This window comes from Centroberyx gerrardi, chromosome 2 (assembly GCF_048128805.1).
Source record: "Centroberyx gerrardi isolate f3 chromosome 2, fCenGer3.hap1.cur.20231027, whole genome shotgun sequence".
NCBI classification, from domain to species: Eukaryota; Metazoa; Chordata; class Actinopteri; order Beryciformes; family Berycidae; genus Centroberyx; species Centroberyx gerrardi.
In genome coordinates, this window is record NC_135998.1 from 5,256,158 (window position 1) to 5,281,552 (window position 25,395).

General features: G+C 40.7%; 1 protein-coding gene across 2 annotated transcripts in view; it reads right to left on the bottom strand.

Annotated features, from left to right (window-relative positions):
- Positions 1 to 2,799: 2,799 nt before the first annotated feature.
- nrg1 (neuregulin 1) overlaps positions 2,800 to 25,395 on the bottom strand; it is a 192,264-nt gene continuing 169,668 nt past the window's right edge. For both annotated transcript variants that reach the window (XM_078287920.1, XM_078287918.1), the window contains exons 8-9: positions 5,239 to 5,439; positions 2,800 to 3,989 (exon numbers count right to left, since the gene is read on the bottom strand). In XM_078287920.1, the coding sequence (XP_078144046.1) occupies positions 3,326 to 3,989; positions 5,239 to 5,439 (865 nt within the window). In that variant the 3' untranslated portion in view covers positions 2,800 to 3,325. The remainder of the gene's footprint in view (positions 3,990 to 5,238; positions 5,440 to 25,395) is intronic.

A 25,395-nucleotide genomic window follows, 5' to 3' on the forward strand; every position in this document is an offset into this window, starting at 1 on the left:
GCAGAGACCCTGTTTTCAAAAAGTCCAATTTTGTAAAATTGTACAAGAGGTAAAGAACCCTAACCCTACGATTTCTTGCTATTGAAGAGAGGCATGTGCTACAAAGAAAAAGTACAAGTATTTGAAACAGATTCAAGAAATTGGGTATTGTCTTTACTCCAAATGCTACATATGCTAAGTTGAAGATGGAAATAAGAGATCTAACATTTGTTTGAATAATAAATCAGTCAAACCGGGAGAATCTTGCAATTATCTGACTTTGTATGTCCAGTTGTGCAAAATACACGTTTAGTACAGTGCTCATGTTTTTTAACCTTGTTGTGTCATGCATATTGTATTGCCACCTAACTCTGTATCTTATACATTTTCATGTTGAAGACAATGCCTGATTATGTGAAATATATTTTTTGAGAATGGTTGCATGGCAACTTACTCATCAGAGCCCCCCAAAAAAGTTCTGTTTTCAACCATAATCAGGAGAAAGAAACACTTTGAGGTTGTGAGACTCAAGCACAAAATATTCATTTAATATTTAATTAGAAACTAAAGCACTAAAGGTTTTCATGGTGTATTACATCATTTGAAGACTCACGGAGGTTTAAAAGCAATGCATCATGGGGTATGTTAAGCATATAATTGACAGAATATGTAATCTAGTTTCTTAATACTGTAATCATATCTGATAAACATGTGGGACACAATTTACGTTTCTGTCAGGAATCACTCACATCATAGTTTAACCATTTATGCAAATAGAGATGGCAATACAGTTTCACTTGGTGGTATGGTTCTACTCTTGTGGATGCTCCCTGCTACAGCATATGCATGGAAACAGCACATGGTAAATAAGATGCAGGGAGCATTGCAATAATCCTCCCATGGGGATTAATTTAGAAGTAAAGACCCTCCAGGGTGCATATAAACAGAGCAGAGCCAAATCAGGTGGAGGCTGGGGTGGAGGAGGTTCTTGCAAATAACAGCAGCAAGTACGCAGCAGCAAAGCATGCATCAGCGTACAGTGTGGATGCGAGTGTGAAGGCCTTTAAATGGAAAAACGAGAATGCTGTGCACATCCAATTCAACTTGGGTACAGGTACAGGTGCAGGACAAAAACAGCAACCTACAGATAAATAAGGAAGGATGTCCGCACACTGAATATAAGCTGCCAAAGTGCCTGACGAAGACCGTGCTGGTCGAAACGTTGCAATAAATTCTTTGGGAGCTTATATTCAGTGTGCGGACATCCTTCCTTGTCTCTATGTAAGGCTTTTAAATAGACCACCAAAATCAGTGCAGTGAGATGCGGTAGGTGTGGCAGCAGTCAGCTGACACAGCATAGCATGACTTAGAGTGTCCTGCCAGAACTAGGCCATTTTATTTTTTTTAATCCCATTTGTTAAATATAACACACACACACACACACACACATATATATATATATATATATATATATATATAAATATGTATATATATATATATATATATATATATATATATATACATAAATAGAAAATGAAAAGGTATTAACAATGAACAATTGTTAATACCTGTAGTTAAGATAAGGGCCACAAAATAAACAAACAAATAAATAAAATAAATATAATACTTTTATATTGGACCATCATTAAAACTGTAATATGGGGAGTTGTTGGCCCCAAATTCTACTTACTCATATGACAGACTGACTGCTGATTGTATATATAGAAACTCTGAGAAATTGGTTGCCCCAAAAAGATATTTAACTTTTTCAACTAATTTATGTCAAACATCATGCTTTAACATATCCCTGGGATATAGAGGAACAAACATCAAAGCAGTTTAATGTTTTTTGATATTACACATACATACTGTAACTTTACATATGAACACACTGTGGAAGTTGAAACAAACAAACAAACAGTTGTATTAACACAAACATATGTGGATATTTTATTGGATATTTTAAAAAGCTCAATTTCTAAAGAAAAAAATGTTGAATTCAGTTACCATACCAGAGACACGACTGAACAAATGAAAGAAGCTAACTATTGCATCTATATATGGTGTTATTTCTTTGATCCCCACAATGCATTACTTAGGAACCCTTGGATGTGTTAATGAAAGACAAAATGAGCCATATATTCAATCTTCCATTCAATATTTAACCTTTTGTAATTTTTTGTTCTATTTAACAAGATGTTACAATATTATTTCACCAGCAGGATACCAAATTACACAAGTCATCTGTATAACCAAATATATATTGTCTTGTGGATAATAAAAATGATCTTATCTCTCACCTCTCTCCTCCTCTCTTGATGGAGGTAATGAACTGATTAATCATTTAATCATTCATTTAATTGTTCAATAGCATTGTATTTCCAAAAGAGTACTGGAGAGACTAAACAGCCCATAAACAGACCAAGGATATCTGACAGAACAGTTAAACCATTCTGGGTGGAGGAGGGGAGTAGCTGGTGAGAAAACTAAATAGACAGCTCATGAATTCCATCACAGCATTAAAGGAGAGAACATGCACTTTGAACACATAAGAGATTTACTATCAAACTATTGTGACAATTGTGGCACTTCCAACTGCAGGACATTAAAGGCAGCTAGACGATTCTTTATTTGTTATTTAGCTCAGTAGGATTGTTAACTGGAAGATTAGTCACAACAAAATAAAAAATTACTTTTTTGCCTTTTTAGCTCATTCTATCTATCATAACATACACCTACTGTATTTGACAATTTATGCCACAAAAATAACAAAAATGTTCTTTTCTTATATTTTTTTATATTAAAATCTCATAACTTTTTAAAAATTCCAACCAATAAAATCATTACAGATCAATCCCACCCCTCTTCCCCTCCCATCAAATAAAACTATCTTCTGCTCCCTAACTGATATCCTATCGGTTTACACTTTTGAATGATCCCTCCCACCCCAACATCCTGTTTCAACAGGAAATACATCACATTAAGGAAGCAAGATGCACTCAAAATGCCGTTTCAGTGTGACTTGAAGGTGAAGAATACATGGGCCAGTGTGCCATGTTGCAGTTCCCTTAAGCACACCAAACCAAAAGGCACCATTGATATTTTTCTCCACTGAAATACTGTGAACCATTGCTACATACTAGTGTATGGCACTTTACCTCCATGACTTGAACACATTTGTACATTTTCTTAATTTATAAAAGTCTTTATTCACTACATCACTAAAATATTTTTTTTTTCTGTTTATCTTTAAAATTCTTTACACATCAAATAATTTATAGAAAATAAAGTTTTAATAGTGACTCTTTTTCATGACAAAGATTTCTAAGCTATATTTATTTTAACCTTAAACAGCAATTGGATCTTGTTTGGTGATGGTGCTAAATAACCTGGCTTGCAGGTCATCGCTTGGTGATGCTGGGTTAGTCCTGCTGCTGTCCATAGACCTGTTTGACAGGGTTGTAGGCTTATCTATAGTCAGGAAGGGTGTGTCCTCCCCCACAGGCTCTTCTGTTTCGCTCTCTAACATGCTGTCACCATTGGACTCCACATTGTGTCCCATGTGGCCATTGGCTTTTGGTCTTTTGGCACTGTGGCCATTGTTGTTGTTGTTGGTATTGGCCATTTTTATTGGTAGGTTCGGAGGGGAAGCTGGGGCCACCTGAACGGCAACTGTGTTGTCATGGTCAGGTGTGATTTGGTAGTCATCATCCTTCATAATCATCAGTGGGTTGGGCAAGGGGCTGTGGGCCTCATGGCCATGGTTGTAGTGGGCAGAGTTCCTCTTGTGTTGGTTGTGGTCTCGGCGTGAGGGCTTGTGTGACTGAAGTGTGGTGGCCAAGAGGAGGGGGCGCTCCTCCTCAGCAGAGGGGCTGATGGCCATTGAAGGGACAGAGGTGGCCAGGCTGGACAGGGGGGCCGACATCTCTGAGGGAGGAGATCCTGGTGTTGCAGGAGAGGCCAGAGGCATCGGAGACAGCAGAGTCGGGGTTGACACAGCAGATACAATCCTACCACAGGAAACACACTTTTACCTCTGTAAGTTACCAATACAAATGCTTTTTACACAATTTCTTTGAGAGCAAGATGTTTACTTGCATGTTCAAGGTCTTCAGTGTTCCTTGATTAGATTTTTCTACGCCTTTTTTTCTTTACATTGACTATTAAGTCTTGTTCTTTAAATTAACTGTTTTGCTTTCAACAGTAGCCAGTACCATTTGTTCCCTGCAGTCTTTACAGCACTAGAAGCATCAAATGGGCACAAATGAATTCTGGATCTCTAACACATTGTGTTTAGTTATCTGTGCATGATCTCCTTGCTCCGATTTAGATTATAAGCCACTGCAAAAAGTAGCTCGACCATATATAGGCCTTCCTCTCTGTGCTAAGCATGTGTGTATTGAATGAGACATTGATGTGAAGGAGTAGTCACGCTGTCTCTACATCTGCCCCAGCCATTCATTAAAGTGATGTTCACAGATGGGCCCTTGTAGACAGGCTAGTGACCTGGGGAAACTACCTGCACTACCAATTATGCCTGTATTCCTCATCGCTTATTTACTAATGATAGCTCTGTAGCATGTATTTTCATCTGCCTTTGATTTAAGAGGCTTTTTATACATGTAATTATAGAAAATACCTCATTTGAGAAATTTGCCAACAGCTGTGTCATTCTGAGAGTCAAGAGCTGATAGCATAGTAATAGAACAGCAATAAATTTTGGACTTAAACGTAAAAAATTGCACTGCTCCAAATGGCAGCAAGAGGTAACTGAATGTTGAGGACTCTGGCCAGGAATCCTGTAAGGTGATGTCAGCACAGCCCCAGCTGATATGTGATGCTTTATACCAAAGATATCAAAGGGTCGATTGAGGCAAAAGATCTAACACTGGTGAGTCCATCTTTCTGTGGATGGAGCGCTCACTTACTGCTGTTTAGGAGACACTTTTAGAATTCTCTCTTAAGTTTTGATCCGTTACTTCCCACCAGTGACCATATCTGACAGAGTTTAAAACGGACAGATAGGGTGAATCAGTTTTGTGGCGATGGGACACTCTTCACTGTTGCAGCCCCACTTTGTGATTTAGGCTGATGAGACGGCTGGATGTTTACATTAAAATCTTGTCTACTGCAGCTTTAAACTCATGTTACTTTATGAGAAATGAGTCCTCGTTTGACTGCAAATAGCTTTTAAAGAGTGGTCAACAGCTTCATTAATCATGCAAAGACAATTCTATAAGGCTTGAGGTATCATCCTACCTCTCGCTGTGCGGCAAATCTCTATAGGAGTTGAGAGTGTCTCTGCAGTTTTTTACATAGGCACTCAGTTCTCTGGCACCACTGGTGGCGTTCAGACGACCCCGGTGGCTCACCGTGGTATGCTGGCTATTTTCCGCCAATGACATCACCAAGATTGACTGACTGTCAGACAGTACACTGTTGGTCCAGCCATTACTCCAGCTGCAGAGACAGAGAGGGGTATGAGTTAATTTACATGGAGACAGACAGGGTTTTCTTGTAGACAATGACACAAATATGTCTTGTGTTTATGCATGTGGAACATTTTCTGTGCCACAATCCAACAATGAATGATCATATCTAATGAAAAAAATATTGAATATTCACGTCAATAATGAAAAGCCAACCGTCAAATAACATAACATCATTTTGAATTAATTCACAATGACCCTAACCCAGAAACCTGGCCAGTTTTGGAACTTAAGCCAGTAGCACAGACAGTACATAAATTACAGGGTAATAACTGTGTAATTACATAAAAATAATCAGAAAGTAACGGGTAATTTCTGGTAATAATTTGTAACTTTATAATTATAATGTGCAATTTCTTGGTTAAATGCTGTACATTTTTGATAATAACGAGTAATTATTTGTAATTATAATGTGCAATTTTTTGGTTAAATGCTAGCATGTTCTGGTAATAACAAATCATTATTTGTAATTATAATGTGTAATTTTTCGGTTAAATGCTGGTAAGCACAGTGGCTCTGTATGATTGGCAATACTACCCGTATTGTATTGTATTACTACCGAGTATTAGCATTATAACAGTACTACCTTAATGTAGTAAGTTGTGCAATGAGTAGTAATGAATAATTTCCTTCTCTCTCAAATGGAACTTCCATATTCTAGTTCAGAGGACGGATGAGGTTGTTACAGTATTGTTACCCAATACCTAGATAACACCATGGGACCTGTACTGCCGGCTTGATACCTCATTATTACACTGATTTTACTCTGTAGTAACTCTGTTCCCTGGTTCAATAGGGTGATGAGGTTGATACCAATACCTATTATGAAAGTACTAGATAACACCATGGGAACTGTACTGCCAAGTAAAGTCAGGCTTGATACCTCAATATTACACAGATTTTTACTCTGTAGCAACTCTGTACCTTTGTTAAAAAAAACAATGAACAATGAACCACAGTTTTTGTAAAGTGATTTTGTAAATCAACAAGTTACATGTTTTTAACATTACAGCAAGTTTGACACCATCACACTAACTGAAATTCTGGTCATATTGTCTCCAGTGTCAAGGAAAAATAACACAAAGAGCCTCAAAATACATGTTAAAAATGAACACAGATCCTGTACAGACCCACGGCACGTGTGTTCAGTTCTATGCACTGAAGCACTGCGACACGGTTAAATTACCTAATACCACTAATACCACAAGGTAATAACGTTACCTAATGTTAAAGTTTGTAGAGCAGCAGAAGACGGGTTACTATTTTCAAATCCTGTTACTAACACAGGCGAGTTTGGAGCAAATTGTGGAATGTTAAGTTTCACTTTTGTTTTCACATTAGGAGACTCTGTGGATTGAGTACAATGCTGTTGGTCTGTGCATATCCAAATGACAAACATGAAACATAATGTTGCAGTCAAAGACGCCCCCCCTAGAGGCCATCCGATGAAGCGCATCATCTCACTAAGCATCCCCTGACTGACTGATTGACTGACTGCCTAACCTGAATTTGCCTCATGATGCCCTCGGCTGCGATGTGGGGAAAAAAACTAACCCTTTACCTATAGGCGTGAAAGTCAGTAGACTGCCATGAAATTAACAGATCAAAAAAACGAAACAGCCAAGCACTTTGGTCTGGTAGAAATTGCAGATTAAATGTTAAATGCAGACTTAATATCCTGTAGCAGGCATCCAAGTACCTCATCTGTGAGTAACTTTCCATCGTGTGCAACCCCATCCTTTCAACTAGAGATTAATTCTTCTCACAACATTCTGTCCCAAAATAATGGGGCAGTATGTGTCCGCTCATGTCCACTTCTCTGCTGCTCCACTTTTTTGGGACAGAACACAGGAACAAATTTCTTCTGTTGTAAAATGAATAAATCTTTTGACACATCTGTTACTGATATATCTGTATGAAATCCTGACATGGAATTTCTTTTTGGAAATGTTACATGAGTCATGGTGACAACCTGGAGCTTTACATCCACAGTATTTAACAATATATATTAACCTCTATCTATTTAGAATTTGAAAATGGTTTGATTGTAAAGTTTCATTTACCAAAAACACAAAAAAGCAAATTTTGCTGACAATGCCATTTTCTTATCCAGTGTACCCATGACATACCAAACCATACTCCAGAGGTGTAGTGGACCGTATATGCAGGTATATGGCGTATACCCACCTCTGTGGAGAGGAATTTACTGTATACTCTCCTAAAAACAGCGAGTGATACAGCTCAGTGTCCATTAATCAGACAGTAACCAATAATACCATTTCATTGTGTGTGTTAGACTTAGCAACCCAGGTGGGCACTGAGTATTTTTATTTGACCGTGACCGACTGTGGAGAGCACTGATGACACTGGCAGTCAAGTGGGGAGCCAAAGCCTCTCCTGGGAAAACTATCAGCGCCATCAACCATGACAACGCCCCAGCAGAAGGTGGAACTGAAGCTGGGTCGAGTGCACCAGAAGAAGGGCCTGGCATGGGTGGGTCAGGGGACGAAGAAGCCACCGGTAAGTTGCTAGCTACTCGTTTTTTTAGTCCATCCTATATATGAACATGTGATGTCTGCAGTACTATCAAATCAACTGGAATATGCAAGGAAAAGAGGGTGGCGATTTCAGAAGAGTGGATGAGTTTTATTGTTGATTCCTCTGGGATGGGTAATAGAGAAAATCTTCTGCCAGTGCTACGAAATAAGATAAGAAGGCAGCAACATTCTGAGGCCCATGGAATGGCTCAAAAAATGTTGTAACAAAAGCAAAACAATAGCATTGGCCAGTTGGTGGAGACAATTTCAGAGACTGCATTAAAATAAGTTGCCATTTTTAGAACTGCTTATTATCTGACCAAAAACAACCATCCATTTGATGGCCACGAGAGCCTTCTTGAGGAAAAACTCAAGATGCAGTCCCACCAAAATAGTGGAGCACATTGCATGTGAAATGAAAAAGACCACCCTGAGAAGTCACAGTATACCCACCTCGCCAGACACCACTACACCACTGCTGTACCCTGTGTTCCCAACTAACAGATTGAAGACACATTTAAAGCTACATTAACTACGATTTTCAATCATTTGGGATGAGGAATTGTCTAGACTCATACATGTACAATTACATGAAATAACCACATAATTGAGGTTGACTTTACATGGTCGTAATTCCATTGAAGCTGCAGGTCCAACAGCATGAGGACTGTGTAGACTAAACCACTAAATTACATGCGTGTCATTCCAAAATCTGACTTAACTAAGACTCACCATTAATTGAACTAGTACTGCTACTACTTGCAAAGGGTGCATATATTACATCCATATATATAATTAGCTGGGTTCCTAGAATGCACAGAATGAATCCCGTTGTAGTATTAGTGGTCATGTTTTTGTGGGCCTGCCATAATTTTTCAGCCTTGTGTTTTCTTTTCTTTCTTTTATATTTTGAGGGCTGAACGCCCAAACTGGAAGTTTTATTCATGAGTATTCTGGTTAGCTTAACACATGTAGCATTTGTGTGTGAATTGAGTGGCTTTCACAGTGGCCTATTTATTGCAATCTTTTTTTTTTCGCTAAACGTCTCCTGCCAGGCGTCTAGTCCATTTCCACAAACAAACTACAGAGTATTTATTTGTATAAGAACTGGGTAGGCTTAATAGCTATAGTATAGTATATAATATAGTTTTAGAGCATCCATACTTTCCCTCAATCACTTGAATGCCCTGAGGTGGGAAGTAGGAAATTCCAAGTATGAAGTCTGCCATTTCCCAGTTCACCTTAACGTACCACATTTAAATGCTGCATGACGGTTGGAAAAACATCAGTTGGGCTTTTTTAAGAGAAGGTAAGTGCAGTGTCGCTTTATTGGCTAATAACATTAGATTTACGTGCTAACTTGGACAAATGACAGATTTCGAAAGTTAACGTTAACGCTGGGTAGCGTTAAGATGGCTTTTAAAAGGTTGTCAACTGCCCAGCATTAGCCTGCTTAACATTAGCTAGCAAGGGGCTGATGTTACCATAGCATTGTTGACAAGTTATTTCCACTCAACAACTAACGATGTCCGCTTCACTAACTAACTAGCCTAATGTTAACGTGGCTATCGTAGCTGACTGATTTTGTCTAACCCTCTCTCTCTCTGCCTCTTTTTTGTTGGTTGGTCCCGAGCTACTCTCAACAGTAAGTTCACACTTTTTTCTTTTCAGCGAAAGAGCTTGTTGCCTGTTTTAGGGATAATTTAGTCTTATTATACAACTGCTCTGTTGAATACTCAGTTGAATAAATAGGAATTGATGAAATAAGGTATAGGAGACTGAAATAAGGTATAGGAGACTTTGCTCCAGATGTCTGGGGCAAAATTGTTTCATTGTATTTATTTAACTATGTAATGTATAGGAGTGATTGTGTTCCAATACAGATAAGGTGCTATAACGTGACCCATTTATTAACAGTTTCTGCCATTTGCATTTGTCTGGCTGCCTTGGAAGGAAAAAGCCTAAACAGTGGTGATGACTGTGGACTTGAGGGGCAGCTAATGTTGCATCTTCCATTAAGGAATACATGTTAAAATGTACAAATCAGCATATAGATTGCTTAAGTAAATTCATTTCTTTTTTTTTTTTCTTCCAGGTTCAACTGCTGTTAGGAAACCCAAGCGCCAGCGGACTGACCTCTCCACCTGCCCTGATTATACAGATTCCTACCTTGCCTTGAAAACAGAGAACTTGATACTGAAAACTATACTATATCATCAAATACTAGTTTTAGTGACACTGCATTTGTGCCTTCTAAAGACATTGTTTGAAGTAAGCAGATCCATATCTATATTGTCTTTAAATAGAATTAATCAATTTGACCAGTTGATATTTTGCATATATTGTAAGAGGCATCTAAATATGCAGTTAGTTTGAAAATTAGATTTGTGTGTACAGAATTTTATTTACATTACATTAGTAATTACAGCAGATTATACTGTTGCTTACTCTCTTAAAATGTTACTCCTGTTATTCCTGTTACACTGATTGCAATTGTATAGCAGTGTTTGTCACTTCTTTACATTGCTAAGTTTTCATCACTAATTACAGGACACATCCAGCCAGTCAGATGTGATTTATGTAAGAGCCTCCCACTGCCAGGGTGTTGTTAGATATAATGAATACTCAGTAGAAATACTCAGTGTACTTGTAATTCTCTCACATTTCTTGTCCATCACAATGAAAACGAGCAGCTCCAAGGCCCTGACCTTGATGACATACTGAAGGAAGGTGATGCTGTGTACACTAGTGTCAGGGCAATTCTAGAGAGAGAGGGGAGATTTGTGGACAGACTTTTGGCTTTTGATAAGCTCCCATGCCAGGTTAGAAGCAATAACAATGAGTACAATGTTATTAAAGCAGATGTAATGAATGGTTTCTTCACTGCTACTCTTACTTGTGCAGAAATGGAAGCACTGTCCCCAAATCTTGCAACAAGACTTCAGTGTCTCTCAACTGATGCTAGTGAAGCATTGCTTACATTATCTGGGAACACCATAGATTTATTCAGGGACAACTCTGGAAGATATGGCATCTTTGAGCTGATGGACAGAAACTAATGGCACATTCTGTAGGTATAGCTTTAATGCTCTTTTTCAAAAGTTTAAATGACATGATTGAGAGCTTACATATCATGTTTGATCGGGTGTCTCCTGATAACCAATACAATTTCATGCCCGTGTCATTTCAGAGGGTAAATGTATCTGTAAATGATGTTCCACACCAAGCAGATTCTGCTGCACACATCCCTGATCCAGCTGCATGTGGTGAAATGTCACACTTTCTGTTCAGCAAGTTGAAACACATGTAGGAGACAAGCCCCTCTGTTTCCAGAGCAGGAAGACATCCACATTCCTGAAGTGGCACAGAGACCGCCTGCCGTGACAAACACACACCACCCCCCTGGAGAGACTGCATCCGCACCTGGGCAAGGCACTGGTTACAACAACCTCATGTCACGCCAAATGAGCAGGGTCTCATAAAAACCAGCTGACCTGGTTTTCACCCCAAGTGAGACCAAATTGATTGGTCCTTCTTCAGTCCAGCTAAAACCAACAACGTTGGGTCTCCTGATCAACTGATGGCTGATAAGCGATCAGCCATCCCGGCATGACTAAAGATAATGAGTCACCAGACACTGCCATAAAACACTTTGACATGCGCACTCCGCATGACCGCAGGACCCTCAGGAATCCCATCATTGAAACAAAGGACTGAAAACTATATGAACTGAAATACAACATTCTTAACTTCTTTTCCATACAGGAACATGATTATTTTATGTTGTCTTACTCTGTGGATGTGATAGTCAGCATCTTGTCCTATTTGTAAGTTCATAAAGTAAGAATTTATTAAGTTAATGAACAAAACACTATTACTTCACCAATCTTGACACTACAGATCCCAAGTTGGTATCAATTTGTTTGTTTTGATCTTGACTTTTCAAATCTGCCACCAGAAAGGTACTATGACCAAGTGTACAACTTTGGTGAAAATAATAGAGAATCATAAGATTTCAAAGGTGCTATCACCCAGATCAACACACCATTGGTCACGGTGATAAGTAGGTGGGGAAAGCCCTCCCACGGCACCACTGCCGAGTCTGATTGGCTGAACGCCAGCCGAAGGCTGAGACACCATATTCCTTATAAATCGTTCCCAGAGAATAGTTCAGTGAGTTAGCTTGTTTCAAGGTCGTTTGATCAAGAGTTTCTCCACTCCAGTCCAGTCCGTCCAACTTGGTCCCAAAGACTGTCTCACCATCCAAGTCCAGCAATGTCGGCCGCCGCAGACTCCAGGACGCAAGCAAGTATCGTTATTTTGAACTACTTAGTCAACTTTATGTTTCTCAGGGAACGATCTATAGGCCTGGTTATCTCAGTCTATCCATAATCTGATGTCATTTTCATTCTAATTCTCCCAAAGATTTTCTACAGGAAACGACACAAAAGGGATTTTCCCTTTTGTGTTGTTTCCTATAGAAAATCCCTTTTGTGTTGTTTCCTGTAGTACTGTTTAGTTGTAGTTGTAGATATAACGGTAGAAAGAAATGTGTACTTTACTAAAAGTAACATGTTCTGTGTTTGTTTGATCACAATATCAATCACTAAACCGGAAAAGATCTGTGCTGCCCTTTTATAAATAATGATTCTGTAGTAATAATAATCATGATCATAACAATTATAGTTATAACTATAATAACTACTTAACCTCTTGTGTTTGGCCAACGTAGAGGGCTTTTCCCTTGTGTTATTATCCGTCCCTTCATAGAAATCGGTTCGCTGGACGAATAATTGTCTATTTGGGATATGTCTAATAACTCATAATTTCCCTTAGAAAATAATAAAATATTTGAGCTATGATTTCCTATACACAGACAAGTAATGATGCAAAATTATCAAACCAACAAGGAAAGACAGAAATTGGTCTGAAACAAAGATAAAGACAAATGTCTTATATAACAGAACGATATGCAAATGACCAAGGACCGGATCTACTAACATGTCGCAATTCCAGGCACAGTGCAAAAGCAATTGCGGGTGAAATTGGTACCGCCAGCGAAAGGTATTTACTAAAGTAGGGCACACAAATGAGTGGAGGCGCAGATAATTAATTAGAATTGCGACTGCGCTAATGTAAGGGCCAAGCAATGCGCACAATAGCCCATTAGCGGCAACATAATCCTGTACTCCAGTCTCTCCTGTGGAGCTGGAAGTGTTGGTGGCAGAGAAAACCCCAAAGAGCTGCAGAGAAGAGATGTTTTACCAGCGCGTAAAAAGTCACTCTGGAACGACTTAACAAATAAAGTGAATGCAGTTAGGCACCACAAGCGCGATTTAGCGGAGGTAAAAAACACTGGTATGATATGAGGAGGTGAACCAAAATGCTTACCACAAATAAAGCCAAAGAAGAGCCTTAACTCCCTTGGAGGAGCAAGGGCAGGAGAGCCTGAATGAGACGCAGGTGCCAGTGTGGGAGGGATGGAGACCTGGTGAAGGTACGGTTACATATAGCTGGAGAAGCCGCGCACACACCTCTCCACTGTCGTGACAGTTATTATGCACACATGTTTTAGCTGCATTGTTTTCATCGAGGCAATATTGCAGGGACATTGGCTCATAATAAGTGTCAGCAAATACAGAGAAGAGTCTGCAGCTTCCTTTTTGTAGCCTATATTTAGGTAATAGTCTGAATATTGAGTGCGCATTCTGCTACTCTGCCAATAAGGCTTAAATGGTACATTTCAGTCAGCAGGTCAGCATACTCTTTTAAACCCTGCGATCTATGCTGTGTAGATGACTGTGTCACTTTGACCTTAGAGCCGGTTCCAGAGTTTCGGCAGAGCTATCCTATGCACAAAATGATAAGACATGCTTTTCCTAGGTCTTAAATTCCGTGCGCAATCGACAGATGATAATGGCCACCGCCTCTTGATAAATCACGTCCACTGCCAATTTCCATAAATCCCTCCCTTTATTTTGCACCTCAGCCTTGGAACACCCACAAATGCATATGCAATTAGACCAAACCGCAAAAAAAGGCGCACCCATAATGCGATTTGCACTGCTGCAAACCTTTAGTAGATCCGGGCCCAAGTGTACAGAATGAAACAAAAACAAGCTCTAGTAAACAGATAGAGAAATGATCCAAACCTCAGATCACACCATGGAAAACACTGTAGACTTCACACAAAAAATAAGCATGCCAGTGAACCAGCTTTCAGGATGCCTCACAAATTTCACTACACATAAAGAGAAAATACAGACAAAAGAACCTTTTGTGCCCTAACAGATTTCAGCAACACATTACAACCAATAATCAACCAAATGAAATGCAAAACAGCCTGATACAGCTAGCTATATTATCTTTCAAGCAGGCTATACAACGTGACCCAACGCATGTGTGTACAGTGTGTCACAGAGCCCTGTTTCTTGACCAAGTGAAACTTAACCATGCAACATACATAAAGAACCCCACTATCATTCCTGCTTGCCTGAGTGGCACCTACTGTATGTTCATGTATGCAATGAAACATGTGCAGACCTTGAACAATGCTGCATTCCTCAGAGAACTGAATGGATCTGTCATAACTGTCATCTCAAGTCAGGACGAATACCAACAATAGCAGTGTGATTGTGACACTTGCAAAAGGAAAACAGAGAGCTATACATGGTGCCATGGTGTGTGTACCATCTGAGGTGGAAGCCACAGTGACCAGCTTACCAAGATCTCACAGAACCTCCCAGCTGTTGAAAGTGAAATTGAAAAGGCGCCTAAGCTATAAACCATACCAGCAATTCTAGACTGTGAACATGAAAAATGTACTTGCTGGCCTATCAAAACTGATAGAGACCCACTCTGAATACAAAGACATAACAGTCAACAATAATGCTTCCTTTCATTATGAAGCTTTTGACAACATGGCAGGACGAAATTGACGATGTTGAAGCGTCAGAGGCACAAGTATCCATCACACCCAGTGTTATCTCTGTGCAGGCATCTCACTGTCAGGATCACAAGGACTAAGGAGTTTTCAAGTAATAAACAATGCACATGGCTCTCACATTTTTGTCCCACCATAACGAGGAAGCAGAGTTAAGCAGTGCTGATCTTGACAACATACTGAAGCAGGGTGATTCTCTCTATACTGGTGTCAAACAAAAGCTCATTGCAGAGGGGAAGTTTAGAGACAACCACTTGACCATGAAAGAAGTGCCACAGAGTGTTCAAACTGAGAGAGATGAATACATAGTTTAAGCCTCCAGTGATGATGGGATACCTGAGAGCCAAAGCTTCAAGTGCTGACAGGGAGAGTTGGTGGCTTGATCTTTCCACAAGACTTCAGTATCTGTCATCAGGGGTGGGTTGCACCAACTGGTCTTTACTAAGCCTGGTCCTAACTGCTAAGTCGGTCTTTGTTAAGACCAGTCTTTAGAATGGACTTTACGTCGGTTGCACCAACCAAACTTAAGCCTAGTCTTAACTACGCCCGGTCTTAGCGATGCGTGTCCATGTGAATGCCCACACGACTATGGCTATTGCCTAGCAGCGTGCGTTGCTAGGATACATTGTTAACAATCTCCCGCTGTCTTGCTAATTTGTTGCTAATCATTTCAAATTTGCGGCAACGTTATGGAGGATCAAAGAAAAATAAAAGGCAATTTCACGGACATTGAGATAAGAAAATTAATAGAGCTGTACAGCCAGCACAAGAAAACGCTGACTGCCAAGCAGTCCAACGTAATAAATAAGAAGAAGCAGTCGACTTGGAGAGAAATAACGGACGCCGTAAATGATTGTTCAGATTCAGGCAGCCCTCGTTCAGAAAACGATGTAAGGATAAAGTGGAAAGACCTCCTGAGCAAGGCAAAGAAAGATGTTTCTTCGGAAAAAACGCATCAAACAGGCGGGGGTCCTCCCCCGAAAACGTCAGTATACAGTGACATCATTGTTGATGTTTTTGGAGAGGATTCCCCTGCTTTTACTGGTTTGGTCGGTGTGGAAAGCGGCGGCAGTATCGACCAACCGCTGGAAGAGAGTGATGTCTCTCCAGAGATGGATGTGGTTAATGACGAGAGCACTAACGATACTGTGAATTGCGAAGGTGTGTATTCCACATAAACTACTATTTATTTATTTATTTAGGCTATTTATTTATTTAGTTAGTAAGTTTGTTAGTTTAATAATAGCTAAATAAACTAATAACAAAATCTGCCAATAAACTCTGCTTCTAGTGTAATAACGTTAGGCTAACGTTAAGTCTTAGAAATTGTCACATAACGTTATAGGCCAGATTTAATGAATTCGCTATTTGATTTCAGACTCGACTGATGCTCCTCCACAAACTTGTCATGGCAGCAGCAGAGCACCACCAACGAAACGGAGGAGACAGGACGATCTTCAGCAGATGCTGCTTGAGAAGGAAATCCTCAGAGTGGAGGCTGAAACCAAAAAATTACAGACGGAGCAGGAAAAGCTGGAGCTGGAAAAACAGAAAATAACATTAGAAATACAGTTGCTCCAACAACAACTAAATAGGCCTTCCTCTTGCATTTTTGAAGAGGAGGAGCAGTCCTATGTGGTTTTGAATTAAATCAACATGAAAATAATAATAACAATAATAATAATAATAATAATAATCAACCACAATCTTATGTAAACAATAAAATATTTATTTACAAACATTGCTGTCCATTCTTTATATTTGTTTTCTTTATATGTCCTTTATATTTGGTTTACAACGAGCAGACATTTAGCCGGGAATTATTTTGAACTGAAGCAATACATTGGAAATAGTTCAACGACAAGGAGCTGATTAAGATGTTTTGAAACAGTAAGAGAGATCTGTCTGGACTTATAAGGCATTAACAATGTGTGTACAGACTAGTTGTCCACCGACGTCCTCATGCAGTGCTGGGACCACAGGGTGCACATCTTCCTCCTGCACCGGCTGATGGTGTTGCCTGGGGAGGGGGATCCTCTTGTTGACACAGATGTTGTGGAGGACAGTGCACGCTGCTATTACGGTGCAGTGGCGAGTTTGTTTGTTTGTTTGTTTAGTCTATTTTTCTTTATCTTTGTCTCTTTCATATTTAGAATTAACATGAGGCGATGATTTAAAAGAAAAAAAGTGAATGGATTAAAGTCCTAAATGGGCACATATCTTGGTCAGCTCTGCTTGCAATGATCTGTCCTGATCAATGTGTCAGCAGATGGATAGTCATTTTCTGTCTCCCTCTCCCCCCTTCGGCCCATGGCGCTATCCATGGTGCTGATCATGGTGCTGACCTTTATTTTTCAACTTTATTTAGCTTTATCCTGCATTTTCCAATTTATGTATCTCCATGTTTACACATTTGTTCAGTTATTCAGAATAAATTTACAGACAATTTTAGGCATGAAATGAATAATTCAGAATAAAGACAGCATAAAGGCAATTATTGAAGTTTAAGTGGGAGTAATAGAAGAAATAAGCTAATTAGGCTATAGTTTCTGTGCAAGGGACATTTTTTGTAAGATATGCACATTATGTAGCTTACCTGCACTTGAGGACTCCGATGCATCGCTCAACAACTGACCTAGTGGTGGCGTGGATGGTGTTATACCACCGTTCTTGCTCAGTCCTCGGAGCGATTATCGGTGTCATCAGCCAGCGTTTCAGTGGGTAGCCACTGTCGCCGAGGAGCAGCCCGTTTATTCTTCCAGCCTCGAAGTCCTGGTATAACACACTCTCCCGGAGGATGCGTGCGTCGTGGGTAGATCCAGGCCATCTTGCCACCAAATTAAAGATGTTATAATTGGCGTCACAAGCAATCTGAACATTGATTGAATGGTATCCCTTGCGGTTGCCATAAAGATACTCATGTTCAGATGGCGCCTGGATCTGGACATGAGTCCCATCGATGCAGCCCACGATGCCAGGAATGCCAGAGGCCTGGCGGAATCGTTGTTTCATCACCGCCGACTCCGCTTCAGTGGGGAGGTGAGCATAAAGTGCAAGGCGGCGGCTCAGTGCCTGTGACACCCTGCGGATGGCCCAACAGGCGGTGGACTTGTGGACGCTGATCATGTCTCCAACTGTGTTTTGAAACGCACCTTTTGCATAAAAACGAAGTGTCATTAGCAGCTGCAACGCGGGTGACAACGCTGCGTTGTGGTTCGACACAAACTGCAAGTCCGGTGACAGCTCTTCAATAAGTTCAAATAGATCTCTCCTACAGAATCGAAACCTCTCAATCAGCTCCTCATCATTGTATATGTCCAATGGATTGCTTCTGTCCCTAATAACTCTCTCCCGTCTAAAAGCCTGCTCGTTGTAAAGGCGATATACGAGACGCGCCATTGTCAAGCTGTGTTGTTACTATAGAAACGGCCTAGATTTTGACTTTACGCCTGCTCTTGACTAGGCGTAAGATTTATGCCCGGTCTTAGTGAGAAGAAGGCTTAAGCCTAGATGGTGCAACCGGCGTAACTATTAGGTCGGACTTAGAACGCCAAGATATGACCGGCTTAGCTTAAGACCAGGCGTAAGCCCTGTTGGTGCAACCGGCCCCAGGGGTCAACCATGCATTGCTTATTGTATCTCCTGAATGCATTTCTGTGTTTAGGGACAAATCAGGAAGATTCTGCTTATTTGATTCTCACTGTTGGAAAACAGCTGATGGTTTGTGTCACCCTGGTAAAGGAACTGCTGTGATGCTCACTTTTACACATCTGAGTGATATGATTCACATGTTGTTCCAAGTTCATGCTGATGAAGCCCAATATGATTTCATGCCAGTGTCATTTGAAAGTGAACATGCCCAATTATTTACCAATCCAAGAAGCAAAAGAGAATGGTTTGGAAAATCGGACCCTGGAACAGAGAAACATAAACCTGTTACCCTCTGATGAAAATGATGCATCACATATTCAAAATGTCAAGGCTATGTCATATAATGACTCTGAGTTAATGGATATTGACAACTGTGATGGCAGTGATTTGACAATGGCACAAGAGCATTTGGTTTGGCAAATCAAAAAGTAACACAGCACCACTTGTCACCCGTAGAAGAAAATGAACAAACCAATGAACAATCAGATTCCCTAAGTGATGTGATGGAGGTTGATAGCCATGAAACAACAGAAGAGAAAAGGGCACAAATGCATTGTGACAATAACATACTTGAGCAGAACAACACAGATGCAGCACTTACAAATGAAAGTGATGGACAAAATGAGCAGTCACCTAACTCAGAGGAGGAGAAAGATGATCTGAGACCTGGTCTTGCTCTAGACACTTGCCTGAAACCAGCTAATATTGGACAGGATATTCTATCATATGGTGAAGGAATAATCAGTATTGCCCCTGCTGAAAAAAACAGGCCTGTCAGCTGTTTTGAAACACCAAAAGTAGAGGAAATGGCCATCCCTGTTCAGTTCCCTACTGGAAAGAATACACTAGATAAGGACAAATAAAAATATCTCCAAGCATGTACTTAAATGCAAGGCTGTTTTCTGTGGATACTCGTTTTGCAAGAGACCAAACCTATCTCTTCTTTGCACAGTCACAGAGATACACATGGCTAAATCTAGTATGTCAAAAGAGTTAAGAAAAGGGAAACCTGTAACTAAACATGGCCGCAAAATATGTAATTGCCGGATAAAGCAACCCATTCTCATTCCCAACTCGTCCATCCAAAATCCAAAAGTATGACTGTGATTAGGGAAAACATCAATACCTTGAAGGATTTTTTCAACTAAATTGCTAAATAAGCAAAAAATCAAAAGACTTGACTTTATCCAGGCTGGAGTCTCAAAGCATCTCAGAAACTACGCCTGAAAGCGGCTGGAGCTGGACAGAGGTGCAAATTAAATTTTGCCGTAGGACAAAATTGAAGACATTTTAACATACCGTATTTCCTCTAATATTGGCCCGGGCCTTTATTTACCTCAACTGCAGTTGGAAGCAGGCTTATATTAGAGACAGGCCTTTATTTCTAATTCCCTCTGTTTGATAAGTATATTTGCTCATATTTTAGTATGAAGTTTGATTTTCTGATCTGCTTCTGTTGGGGTACGTTAGGTAGCCGTTTTTTTTGGTACTGCAATGCATTACGATAATTACGGTAATCGACGACGGCATGCTCCAGAGACTTCCGCCGGCCGAGCCATCTTGTGGCATACTGCCATCTTGTGGCACTTGTATGTTACTACAAACTACAGTTACATGTATAACAGGCGCCAGGAGTTTACCGGTATCCACCGTTGTTTGCATGTAAGCTGAAGCTAACTGAAGCTAACTGAAGCTAAAGTAGAATTTATACAATTATATCATATCGCCGTTTATTTCGATGCGCGAGCTCAGTCCACCTGACAGCCCTCTGTTCTGTCGGCGGCATGGAGGTTTCGGTGTGCCGAGGGCTTACTGCCGACGCTTCGAGTTTCCTGGGGACACGGTTCCGGCCAGTGCCGATAGCTGGGCGCCGATTTGTTCCCGGTGATCCGGCCGAGATTTCGGCGGGGTCCCGACGCCGATGCGTCACCGGGTGTCCCTGATAGGTACGGGCCATGGGCGCGGTGGAGAGGACAGCGGCGGAGAGAGGAGACGGACACGTTCCAGCCATATACTAGGTTTTGACCTAGTCTTGTTTCCTTTGTTTTTCCCCCGGCCTGTATTTGAGGCCGGCCTTTATTTGTTCATGTCGACCACGGCCCCAGCCATTATCGGAGACCCGGCTTTTAATTGACTACAGGCCACTATTATACGGTATGTCAATATGAAGAACGTGGGTGGTTTCTGTACTGCAATATTGCCCTTTGAACTCTGAACCCGGGCCACTTTTGAAGGCTTATTATGCAGCAACAGAAGGGGATAGAAACATGGGGTCAACTTTTCTAGAAAGCTAATGAGCTGCACTTTCATGGGAGTGGGGTTACTGATGGCGGGCGGCACTGAGTTGGGTTGAAATGCAATATTTTCTGAAATTCTCCTGCTTCCCATTAAGATGGCTGAAATCTGACAAAAGATTTGTTTTTTTTTCACCCTCAAATACCCCAGTAACAATGTCAATTCAATTTTTACAACGTCCACTATGGGAGAAACAACAACAAAACTAGCTTTTTTTGTGAAGTGCTCATAGGAAGTGCCAAACAGTGCAAACTGTAGTTTTTCCGGGTGGAAGGTTACAGTTGTGAAAAGACAAACTGCTCAGTATTACAAAGATGCAATACAATCTGAACCAAAAGGTTGATGTTGTTAGAGGATATAATAATTTATTTTTTTTACAAAAATATACTTTTGTTGGTGCTATTTTGCCGCGATTTCATCAGCTATGTTTCACGGGCAGAAAGAGGTATGTTAAATGACGAAACGGATTATGCAATGTTTAGAAACGAAACTCCTGGCTGCATTCTTCTATTTAAATTATGCTTATTGTAGAGGTAAAAATACAGTCGTTTGCAGTTTATTGAGATGCCACTGAAATAACTTGTTATATAGGTTATGAGCCAAATGTATTTATTTATCTAGCAGGTGACATTAAATAGTAAAATGCAAGTGATTTTTTTTTTCCATTTGGCCTCGAAATTAATCTACAACCATACTAACCAATTTTTAAAAAAAAAAATCAATATTAGCACCATATAGCCTCAAGCAAATAAATGCAGCAAACCAGAATCCCTTATTTGGGCAGAAAATGTAGGCTAGACTATGTGTTCTGTGGTCTAGGAGAGAAAGTTGTAGGCGTCCAATACTCTATGGAGTCTATGGAACACCCGGTGCGTCCTATACAGGTGCGAAAGGGTACCTTTAGTGTCGTTATAGCGACGCCAAGGGATTTGACAAAGAGTCAACATAGGACGAGTTGGGAATGACAGTGGGTTGGATAAAATGAGGTTGAGAGACTGGTACAGAATAAGGATGCAACAAGATTCATGCAACCTCTGAGAGGGACTCCAGCATTTTGGGACAAAACACTCAAAGATCTGCTCGCCATGATCAGACAGTTGCAGTTGCGGAAGCCTACTTTTTTCTGTACATTCAGTGCTGCAGAGATGAGATGGCCAGAGGTCATAACAGCAATAAAAGCACAACAAGGTGAACAGGTGGAATTTTCAGAGCTTGACTGGGTAATATACGAAGCAACCCTGTCACAGTCATGCGCATGTTTGAGAAACTTGTTGATGTGTTAATGAGAGATCTGCTCATGTCAGAGGCAAAGCCCATTGGTGAGGTACTTGAATACTTTTACCATGTCTAATTCCAGGCTAGAGGCAGCCTATTTATGCCAGCATATTCATCTCACGGTTTGGATACAAGATGCACCTGTATTTGAAGTAGACTCTGATGCCACTATGTTCAGTTCAGTTCAGTTCAACTTTATTTTACCAGGATAGTCCACTCAGTAATTACACTGGTTTCCAGGCAGTCCTGGGTACATATACTAAAACGAGACAAAACAACAGTTAAAAACAATTAAAAACAGCAGTTAAAAACAATTGCAATTACAAGCATGGCAATGTGTGTGTATTAAAGTCCCGCTTTGAGTTCAAGTTTGAAGGCCTGCAAGTTTGTTTGTTCTCTGGTGGATCTGTCTAGTTGGTTCCAGATAGTGGCTCCATAATGCTGGAAGCTGCCTTTGAAAGCAACATTTTTGGCCAGGGGGATTTGAAGTTGGTGTGGATCCCACTTCTCGTAGGCCTTAGATGCTGCCCTCGTGCGTCCATGAGGAGCAGGTGGTAAGGCCCATCTGAAAAGCTCTGTGAGGTATGGGGGTGCAATTTGACGTACAGCCTTAAAGACCATAGTCAGTACTGTTAGTTTGACTCTGTCCACTCTAGCATTAATTGCAGCCATTTGCAACAGTTTTCCAGTCTTGAGATGGTCTTTTAATGTATGGCCTGTCATGAGACATGCAGCTCTATTGGCCACTTGTTGCAGCTGGTCTAGCCCTGTTTTGTTGGACTGAATCAGTGCTGGTAGCCAGACCATTCCACAGTAATCAATATGAGAGAGCCCAGAGAGCATGGATTTGGTTTTCTTGGGATGTAGGGAGAGTTTGTTGACTCCAAACCATAAGGCAGCTCTTGTCATGTCCTCGGTTAGTGCCTGCTGACATTCCTCTGTAGTTCTGGCTGAGTAGTAAAGGACAGTGTTGTCCGCATACATATGGACGTTACACTTGGTCAATTGTGTTGGAAGGTCGTTCATATATATGCAGAACAGCAAAGGCCCCAGAACACTTCCTTGTGGCACTCCGTGACTACATGGGGCTACATCAGATGGAATTTTACAAATTGACTCCTCCCTTGTAGATAAGACTGGAGCCATGTCTTTGTATTACTGCAAAAAACAATCTTTTCTAGTTTACCTAGTAATGTTCCATGCTGAAATGTGTCAAAAGCCTTCTTTACGTCCAGGAATAATGCAACTGTAAATTCCATCTGTTTGAGGCTGATCTAATGTCCTCCACCACTTTTTGCACTGCAGAAGCTGTGCTATGCTAATGCTCCTAAATCCACTTTGACTGGCAGTGAAGATGTTATTCTCATTTAAGTACTCAACGATTTGCTTAAGGACCAGTTTTTCCAGGACTTTGGAAGCCACACAGAGGATGGAGACAGGGTGATAGTTTACCACCTCAGTCTGGTCACCTGATTTGTGTATTGGTGTCACCTGAGCAACCTTCCACTCTTCAGGCACCTCCCCAATGGCGGTTGATAAATTGAAACTATGCATCAACGGTTTCACTATAACTAGGGGCAGCATCCCTAATCAACTTGGAAGGGATTCTGTCTGGACCAGTAGCTTTGTTGGCTTTTGTTTTAAAAAGTTAATTTAGCACAGTTGTTTCCATAACTGGTTGTAGCCTAAAAATGCCATCACGTTTTGGCATGTATTGCAATGGGTCTATAGGGGGAGCAGTTATTTGGTCAGCAAGCTTGGCAGCACAGGCGGAGAAGTAGTTATTAAATTTAGCTGCCATCTCATCAGGTGTACCGGTCTTTCGTGCATTGTTTTGAATGGTTGAGGTTACCTTGGTACCTCCACCCTTTCCTGTAAAGCCATTGATGATTTGCCACATAGTGTTTGTTACCATTTGCTCCTTCCAAGGCAGCGGATATATAGTTTTTCTTCTCTTTCCTTATTTGTGCTGTGACTTGGTTACGTAGTACCTTAAGCTCCTCCCACTTGTTTGCATTTTTTGTTTTTATAGCAATTTTTATCACTGAATCTCTCAGTTATCCAAGGAGATGATGTTCTTCTTACCCTTGCTTTTTTCTGTCTAAGGGGTGCATGGTCATTAGCAATCCATAAAAATAAATCTTTGAAATATTTCCATGCTGTGTTTCCGTCATCACATTTCAGAACTATCTCCCAGTGGGCTTTTTTGAGAGAATCAATAAACAGTTGTTGATTATATTGTTTGTAGCATCTATATGTCAGAATAAATGGGGGCTGCTCCCTCCCCACGGTGTCTTTGTTACAGATCATGATAATGTTGTGGTCTGACAGTCCCCAAGGCACAGATACCCATGACGTATACCCAGGGGTTAAAGTGGGAACGGAAGTGCCGGAACGGCGTTCCGGCACCTTCAATTAATAAGTAAATAAATCTGGCAGTTTCATATATAATAATGTCAAGCGAGTTCACAGGGCTGCCAACTCTCACGCATTGACCTTGAGACTCACGCAATTGACATTTTTCACACGCCCCCCACCCCCCGGAAACAGGGTTCCCCCACCTGCCAAATCCCACTTTAACCCCTGCGTATACCTCGCTATGTCAGGCACAAAGAAGTTATCAGTACAGGTTGAAGAGTTCTCAGTAATACGTGTTGGTTCCTTTATGACAGGGTAGAGTTGGTATAACCCCATTAAATGTTAAATTTGTGATTCGTTCTCATTTGTTTTCTGCATTAACAAATCTGCCTTTTCCATCTTTGCAGTTATGTCCAGTGTTTATAGTAAGACCTCTGCCTTTAGTAGCCATTCTGAGCCAGAGGAAGGTAGGTGATATAAACATGCCAAAATCATTTTCTTGTTAAGAGGGGCCTGATCTCCACACAGCAAACCTCTAAACCATCCACTTCCAGCTCAGCTCTCCTGTGTGATTGGACAGACTGTAGTATGTACACCCCAACACCTCCTCCCTGTCTGTTCCTGTCTCTTCTGTTAAAATGTATATCCACTTATGTCAACAACTGTGCTAGGAATGCAATCTCACAAGCGTGTTTCACATAGTCCAAGAACATGAATTTTAGGCCCTTTTAGAACATCCTCCAGATGTAGATATAGGGAGACCACATTGTAAAATGCACTCGCCAGGCCTTTCTAAGGTAGTCCGTCTTGTGTGGGGCCAGGATTTTACTCTATATCTCCACATACATGCAAAAGGAGACATCTGGGC